General features: G+C 37.3%; 1 protein-coding gene and 1 pseudogene across 1 annotated transcript; both read right to left on the reverse strand.

Moving 5' to 3' along the window:
- Positions 1-4873, reverse strand: LOC118240130 (annotated as a pseudogene).
- Positions 4874-5931: 1058 nt separating this feature from the next.
- On the reverse strand, positions 5932-8742 carry LOC113581804. The gene is made up of 4 exons (XM_035519970.1): positions 8679-8742; positions 8196-8539; positions 7586-7955; positions 5932-7379 (listed from the first exon to the last, which is right to left on the reverse strand). The coding sequence occupies exons 1-4, from the start codon at positions 8716-8718 to the stop codon at positions 7270-7272; spliced, it is 864 nt and encodes a 287-aa protein (XP_035375863.1). The 5' UTR covers positions 8719-8742; the 3' UTR covers positions 5932-7269.
- Positions 8743-9490: the final 748 nt, after the last annotated feature.

Genomic DNA, 9490 nt, shown 5'->3' on the forward strand with positions numbered 1-9490 from the left:
TTAGGTGCCAAAATCCTATGGCAGTTCAGGCAAACAATTATATTACACAATTATGTTTACGATCTGCAAAATAATTTGCTCCCGCTTTATGTCCTGCACTCGTGCTTTGCTACTTCTTCAAAATGGCACAGCCACACCCAGCTTCTGAATCTGAAAAAATCCTGATATCTTTCTTTGATCTTTCTTCATTCTTGTTACAAACATGACCTCTTGTTTGAATACATTTCAAATATATAATCAGATGCATCAACAGACGTTCTACATTAATTAGCCAGGAAATTGCTTGAAATAAGATAGCTTGCAAAATGTGATGTTGCAATGTTAACTTCAAGGAGCACATTAACTTAAACGGCATTAGTTTTGATTTGTTTAGCTTGTTTATTATTACAGTTATATTATTACAGGACCATAATCCCACCCCTGTACATCTTCATACATACACACACACACACACACACACACACACACACACACACACACACACACACAAACAAACAAATGTATACTTACACCAACATTTATGTAACAAATGATAATTTAGCCTACAACCTTAAAACTATGAATGATTTTAATTAACATTCAAATAAAATTCAGGAGCCTTTTCATTCAAGATCCAAACAGAAGACAAAATTAAACTACAAAATGTAATAATTGTTTAATTACCTCAACAAGCCTAAATTACTAAGTTGCTTCTCTGTGGCATTAAAAGATAGGACCAAGGTTGTTGACAGGACCCCGTCCACATTTTACTAAGATTCAAAGGTTGCCAGAAGAAATCTTAGTGTACCACTGATTAAGCTTTAGAAAGAAGACTTTTATTCACATATAACATTGGTTGCTTATCTAAGCCCTTTCTCTGACAAGTGAAAGTTTTCAGTTAGACATTTAAAAAGCTAAGATAAATTTGTAAGTCATGTTAATGTTTGCTAGAATACAATTATTTTCTTTTTCTGCATTAATTACATTTATCTGTATATATACATACAGTCTCTGATTATCTGTGAGGCCTGATTTTATAGTTTTAATGCTGGCATGTTTTCACCTGAGCAATCTTGATGTGTACTTGTTCCAGTTGTTCTAGAGATGGATGGTCTATGAGCAAAACTTAGTGAAACATAAATCAAGGCATCTCTGTCTTCAATGTCTGACATAGAATGTGAATAATTAAGATACACATGGTTAATGTAGAGATATGTTTAGATGAATATATGTAATAGAAAGTGATAATATTTCAATTTCTTCATAAGTCATAAGTAAGTCTTACACCAATACAAAATAACATTTTTTTGAAAGATAGGTGAAGCTTATGTATGAAGACTAAGAGATTGCATACCAACAACAACCCATCAGTGATGCTACTATCACAGTAGGCCGGCTATACAGCAGGAGGGACATGCCCACACCTGCACATACCCATGCACAGCACCTGCCCTGGTCCCAGTCGCCAGCCTACTAATTACATTCACTTGTTCCTTATTTTCCCCATCTTATTTAGGCCTATAGGGTCTTTGCCTATTAGCGGACCTTAAAGCTATGCACTATGACCAAGCACAACACTGATTCAACGCCTGTTTTTTTTTCTTTTGTTCACTGCTTCACAGCCGTTTAATTGATGGAAAATAAAGATCTCTTTATTTCAGTCTCACCTCTCAATCCCTATGTGCCGCCACGTCACAATTTCTAAAGTTCTAAAGCTAAAGCAAATGAAATTATGCCAGTGTCAGTCATTAGCTATTTGTATGTCTATAGTTGCACTTTTTTCCTGTTTAACATTTCAAGTAACAGTTCTTTATATATATATATATATATATATATATATATATATATATATATATATATATATATATATGTGTGTGTGTGTGTGTTCCTATACTTGTGTAGAATATGACAATCCAGTATATGACAATAATGCAAAATCTAAAGAACAGTACTGAAGTTTTTAAAATAGAAAAAAGAACCAAGTTGTTCATGTGTGCAGAGCAACCCACACCTAAACAATATTGCACATATCATGATAACTGATAAATGATAAAATAATTATCCCAAATTTTTATTTAGAAACACAAAGTGGAAGTTTATATTTTTAAAATAAAAATGTAACTCACATGTAACTCACCTTTAATACTCATCTTCACTTAGTCCCATTTCCAAAGAGTATCTCCCCACACATGGCCACAGCTCAGTAGTAAATTCTCGCATCAGAGGAGCCTCTTGGTGTCTCACCTGCTGCAGCAACATCATCTGACAAGGACTGTGCTACCCTGAAAACCCCTGTTCATTCCCAGTCTCCTGAATATTGATTGCAGCTGTGGCTTGTTAACCTGTTGTGTCTTCATTGTTCATGTTTGCTTGCCTTGCATTTCTAAGTGATATAGTTGTATTGTTTCTCTGGTCTCTTAATTCTTTGCTTGTGTTTTTGGTTTAATCTTTTGCCTGCCCCTTTTTAGATTTGTTTGCCTGTCGTATTGGACCTTTTACCCTGCCTATTTCTCAGTCTACATTTTGGATTGCCCTTTATTATTAAATTGTTCAGTTTCCCTGCACACGCTCCATCTCTGTTCTCCCCATGTTACACTGAGGAGCTGGTACACACAGCTCTGTGTAGGAAATCCAGCCTCAGAGCTCTTCTTACGCTGATTTCTCCTGTCTCCTTGAGTGTAAATGATTCCTGGATGAGATTCTCCTGAACCATGTCTGAATTAGTAGACACTGTCTTCTCCTGCACAGCTCTCAGTGAGGAAAGTCACAGAGTCACAGATTCTCCTGGATGGACTGGCTCCAACACAAGCTGCTAGAGAACAGACAGGCTATGGGACTGTGAAGCTAAATGAATGGCATGGTTACATAGGGATTTTAAATATTTAACTCAGTGGTTTTAGCACAAAGAGTCAATTCTAAGACAGATTAATTTAAGATAATCCTTAATTTATGAATACAGTTAACATGTAGTAAAATTACAATTACCTTGTACAAGCACCTCTGTTCCTTCCCCAAACTCTATGTTGGAACGGGCACTTCCACAGTAATATGTAGCAGAGTCAGTGTCACGTCACGGACCCGCCCCCTCCTCAAACGTCTTCATGTGTGTGTTCGTCTCTGTTGCCATGCCCTCTCGTGTCGTTCATCTGTTCTGTATTAGGTATAATCATCTTGAGTGTATATATGTCTCCTGTGTTGTAGTGCATGTTGTTGGTGTTTGAGTTGTGTATAGCACTTAAGCAAGTCGTAAGTGTTGCATGTTTGGAAGAATAAATTTGTGTGTTATCGTGCCTCGTCCCCACATCCTGCTTATCCTCAAAATGTCACAGAAACACCAATCGCAGAAGGAGGGAAAGAGGAAAGGGAAGCAGGGAAGCAAACATGCTTCCACAACTTGTGCAGGGAAGTCCCCCATGTTTGGGGGTACTCTCTGGACTCCCACAATAGGGGAGTGTGACCCAGCTGAGTGCAATAGCGGCACATGATACTACATTGGACTACCGGGACTGGTATAATGATTTCCAGTCCTCGGAGTTGGACGACGGGGACTTCTGTAACCCCCAGAAGAGACTGTCGCTCATCCTGGCCTCGCTCCATGGTCCTGTAGCAGGGGAGGAACCCGCTGCATTCTACGGAGACCATCTGGATCATGAGGCCTGCTATTCGTAGGACGAAGCCGCTGTGCCCTACGGAGACCAGCTGGTTCGTGAGGACCGGTATTCTGAGGCGGAATCTGCTGGGTCCTATATGAACTTTGCGGAGGACTATGCAGAGTATGGAGAGAGAAGTGGGTGCAGTGATGTCACTCTGGAGTTGGACAGGGGGTACAATCACGAGGAGGACCCGGTGATGGAGGTGAATGGGGTACCTAGTGAGGACCCGCCCTCTGCAGACGACGACACATGTTCAGAGGAGGACGAGACCCCAGCACCCCAGGCTCCACCGAAGGCTCAGCCCAGAGCAAAGCGCTCTAGGGGGGTATCTAGGGGAAACCGGAAACCTCCCCCTCCGAGTGATGTCACAAGCTCTGAGGAAGACGAGCCCCCCGCACCCCATGTTCCACCTAAGGCTCTGCCCAGGGTCAGGCGTTCTGGAACAGGCAAGCAGCCTCTGGTGACTGCTAGAACGTAGGCACCGACGCCAAAGCCAAGGGGAGGAAACAGGACAGCGGCACCGGGGACTGCCTCACAAATAGGGAACACAACCAGGGCGCTTCCCCACGCACATGCGCCGAGCCGGTGATAAACACTCCTCCCCAGGCTGGTTGGCATCTCTGTTACCACGCCCTCTCATGTTGGTCACCTGTTCTGGCTTAGGTGTAATCATCTTGAGTGTATATACGTCTGCTGTGTTGTAGGGTGTGTTGTTGGTGTTTGAGTTGTGTATAGCGTTTAAGGTAGTTGTAAGTGTTGCATGTTCGGAAGAATAAATCTGTGTGTAATTATGCCTCGTCCCCACATCCTGCTTATCCTCAAAATGTCACAGTGAGAGAGCTGCAACTCTCTTATCTCCAGATGAGACATACCCTTTTCATTCACTATGGTAAAAGGAGGATTATTCTTGAATTCATGATAAAATGTGGCCTTCACTTCATATTTGTAGATAGTGGAGATGAGCTTTTGTCCGAGTTTGTGTTTGTACCATGAGTAGTGCATACCCATATTACTCTGGTAAATGCAAGTAACTATGACAGTGTCTCCTTCCTTAGCAAACACTACAGCACCATCTTGATGAAGTCAATTTTTGTGTTTTTAAAGGAACTAGAAAAAAACACAAGGCAATCAAATGATTAACAATAAAAACAATGTTATCTAAGTATTTCACAATATTTGCATTCGCATAATATGACTTACTGATTGTGAAAATGAGTACAATTAATCTCACAGTTGTACATTTATAAGAAAAGCATCTGCGAAGAGCCTAAAGAGCACTGGCAAAAGTGTGGTAGGTGAACAGAATATTTCAAAAGGATGAGACAAACGTGGCATGCCTGATCTCTTATTGTAATATTGGCTTTCATCACTACCACACTTTGTGAGACCATGAATGACTTTGTACTCCAAGAAATAAAATATAAAAAAGTCCCAAACTGTGCACTTCAATGTGCATATTGGTGTAACTTCCTTTAAACTGAACTATTTAGATTTGCGAGTATAATATTTGTGGGTTTTCCTGCATGCATGTGGTAACTTGACCTTTTTCTTTTTCAGCTATCTTTTGCATGTGTGAAAAATACATTGAAGCTGATTCTAGGAAATAACCATGAAAGTGTGAAATGGGTTAGTTTCTAAAGGTGCATCCTTTAAGCAAATGTGTTTCTGCAATAAGTGCAAAAACACTGAAGTCAAATATAGGTGTATTTACATAGTTATTAACAGTTATTGCAGTCATTAACAGGTAATACATTTTTGTCAAATATAGTTCAGAAGTCTTAAATTTGGCAGATTTTTGCTATGTGATCTATTGTGATATGATTTAAAGGAGATTATGCAGATTACTCAATGTACTTGTCTGAAGTGCATATTGCTAAAAATACCATTATTCTATGTCGTTATTGTATCCTGTTGAATATCACATACGTTTGTTGTCAGCTTGAAGGGAAACTAAACCACAAACCTTCACCAAATAGGAACAAGTGCAAAGGTTTAGAGAAAACATTCAGTAATCCTTTCCAATAATTATATGTACATGAAGCATGTATGTTCCTAGACTACACCAAGCTCAAAACTCAGTTTAACCATGTCCTATCAGTTGTAAATGGGTCTGAAGTGCAATTAATTAATGAAGTGCAGTACTACTACATACCACAATAATAATTTGCAACATCTTACTGAAGAAAACAATGAATGCAAAAAAGTCCCCAAAATAGAGGAGGAAATGACTTTTCAGCTAAATATTTAGCAAGACAATTTTATTTCAGATTATATTAATTGCATTATCTTTGGTCTCTTGCAAAGCGGTGGGGGGTGCAATGTTTTCCTATGGGCACATAGAGTGTTGAATTAAAGCCAACATACTGCATATCATAGATGACTCTTCTGATGTTTGATGTGAATAGAGTACAGAATCAAAACAAGTGTATCATTGTCCAAATGTTTGCAGACTGTTATTTGTATTTTGAAACCTGCATCTGTTTGCTGTCAAAGAACAATTATGGAAGCATGAAAAAAATGTTTCGTAACTAATGTTATGAGTAGGTATAAGAGAAAATAATGCGAGTTTACAACAACATTTTAAAGCCACAGATGGGGTGAGTATTAAATGAGGGAGTGACGAATTTAAGATTTTGTTTGTACAGCTGTATATCATTGCTGTCTGATGATAAACACCAAAAATCTCCACTTTTAATCTTTTTTTAGGTTTTGAATTTTTAGATCTTCAGTATATGGAATGTGGGCATATATCTGTCTATCCTTAGCAGTGGTTAACAGAATAACCAGTGTAGAACTGAAAATCTATTTATCTACTATGTCCATATTCTGCCAGATGTGTTTATCAACATCACATATAATCTGCTGCAATGCTGTTTGAGAAAGTTGAGAGGAATTTCTGTTTTATCATGTTCATCCCACATTTAAGGTGCAAATTGAACTTTAACCCTTTAGATTTACTTGCTCAAAAAGTACTATTTTGCTTTCTCAAAAACTCAATTATTTTGAAGGAGTATGTGTATGTTTGTACAGTTAATATTTGAGATTATAAAGTGGCCAGCTAGCTAACACTAACGACTGACCTTTACTGGCTAACTAGTTAGATGATATATTTTGAAATTTAATTTTATGTTGCTTGAACCACATAAGTCCATGTTAAACATGAAATCATACACTATCAATTTTAAAACATTGTGTTTTTCAATTTCTGAGCTGATTTGTTTACTAATTATATAGTTTAGAATTTATTCCCACTATTAGCCACTTTCAGAGAAGAACATTTTTCATGGCTCTAGAAAAACTGATATTTTGGACATATGTCGTCAATCAGACGTAAGTCTCACAAGTGCTCTGACAATCATGCAATTATGTTATTACAATAAATATGGAGTACTTCAAAATTAAAGTTTATACATTTTAAGAGTGCTCAGTTACCTTGGTTATTGAAAATTCAATAGGTTACTGTAGCAGCTATGGAATATTTGAGAATGACCAAAAATGAAATGAGCTAGGAATGTTATTGCTAAACGCATGTTGCTCTTGCTGTTCTTAAGCATAGTCAAACTTTTGTTCTTCAAATACCTTTCAATAGATGAAGTTCTTTTAGAAGATACATCACAAATGAAAGTGTTCATTATGGTTAATGGAGTAAAAGGTAACAAAGCAGGAAAATAATGAAAGTAAGCAGGACAACAGTTGATCTTACAATGGCGAGAATGACCAGCAGCTTCATCTGATTATAGCCATCTTCTGCACAAACACAAACACAAATTATAAAATAAATATTTTATAGTAATAATGTTTAAATACATTTAATAAAAAAATAAGCAAATGAGTAATGATATGCCTTGCATGTGCCACTCTGTATATAGTTTGCTTTGAAGTACATACTGAATCAGTTTAATCAAAGTTGTAACATATATTTACAAGTTTCATCACTTAAGGAATTGGATTACCTTTGAAGTCTAATTTAGTTCCATTCCCAAAGAATATCTCTCCACATGCAGCTACTGCACAGTAGTAAGTTCCAGCATCGGAGTGGCTAAGGTTCTTGGAGAGCTCATACACACAGCTCTGTGGAGATCCAGATTCAGAGCTCTTTTTACACTGATCACTGCTGTCTCCATGAGTGTAAATGATTCCTGGGTGAGATTCTCCTGAGCCATGTCTGAACCAGTAGACACTGTGTTCTTCTGCACAGCTTTCAGTGAGAACTGTACACTGCAGAGTTACAGAGTCTTCTTGATTAACAGGATTTAACACAAGTTGCTGCAGCAGTGTGGGACTTTTTGATGCTCCATGTTGAGAGAGAGAGAGAGAGAGAGAGAGAGAGAATAACTATATGCATTTTATAGTGCAATATATTGTTACAAATTCTTTTGTAAATATACAAACAAAATTCACATTACCTTAAGGGATTACAAATGTTAACTCAAATATTTTAGAATTCAAAATGAACAGCGTAGTGCTGATATTTATTTTGACTGAATAATAACAATTACACAAGCTTTAAACAGTAAAGTTATGATAGACCACCATTTCACTCGCTTGGCTCTTACCTTTTACTAATAGAAGAGTGCCTTGCCCAAATGTTATATCATAAAGAAATGTTACAGCACAGTAGTACGTGGCTACATCTGAAAGATCTGTTTTTGAGATGCCAAGATTGAAACTATTGTGTCCTATTGTTAAATTAAAGCGGTCAGTCTTGTCAAAGGCATTATGGAATATTCCAGGCTGGTCCTGATATGATGTGGCAATTACAAGAGGCCTCTCTCCAAAAATATGTTTGATCCATACTATACTGGTTCGTCTTTGTTTCAAACATTTGCAAGTTAGGATAACACTGTCACCAACTTCAACTGTCCTTAGTGATTCCTGAAGAAGCACATCTTCACAATGTGTATGACCTGGGGAAGCATAAAAAGACATTTATTTAAAATGAATAATTCTGTTTAATTGCTTTCACACTGCTTACATATGTATAAATTCTGTAAGAACTGAGGTTTGTAAATTGTATTTTAAAAAAAACATGTTTAGACTACTTACAGACAAATAGGTACAACATGAGGAAAAAGTAAGCAATCATGTTTTTTAGAAAATTTGACCTGTGAGATCAGTGAAGTCCATCTAGAAGAGCAGGGTGAACAGAAAACAGTGAAAGGGATGCTGTTACCATGAAATCAAAGTTATAGGAAGCTTGTCAAAATCTGTACTTACAAGGAAAACTCACAGTTAAGAGTGAGGAAATGAACACCGGATGTCCTTATTTATATGGGAAAAAAAAACCAACCTCACACATTATGTCAAACAATGTCATCATTGAGTTGCTGACAGTACAGTCTATTAAATAGGTCAAAGCACCATTTCTAATTTCAGTGCCGCTGCACTCTGAGGATGAAAAAACAAAGTCAGACAAAATTAATATGAATGTAAACTACATTTACGTTCTTAGACTTTGGTGAACTCTTTGACCACACTGATGAAAACTGTATTACAGAACAAATACAAGTATGAATTATTATATGCTATGCTAACTATACCCTAGAAGACCTTGAAATGATACTGCAAAGACTTTTATAAGGCTAAAGTCTGACAACCTAAATCTAAAAACAATGTGTGACAGAGTTTTGTCACAGATTATGATTTTACAAAGACTATGGGGATCACTATTTGCAAAAATGTTACTTGATTCATTTTGAGATTATGTGCCATCATGCTCCTGTTAAAAATTTGCAAAAAGAGAATCTGTTGAACAATGGAGCAGAAATAGAAGCAGTGGTTGGCCACAGCTGTCCTTGTGTGTGTAGTGGCTGGTTATGAAAAACACCTAAAAAGATAGAGATAAGTTTCAGTATGTC

This window comes from Electrophorus electricus, chromosome 19, assembly GCF_013358815.1.
Source record: "Electrophorus electricus isolate fEleEle1 chromosome 19, fEleEle1.pri, whole genome shotgun sequence".
In the NCBI taxonomy this organism is placed as follows: domain Eukaryota; kingdom Metazoa; phylum Chordata; class Actinopteri; order Gymnotiformes; family Gymnotidae; genus Electrophorus; species Electrophorus electricus.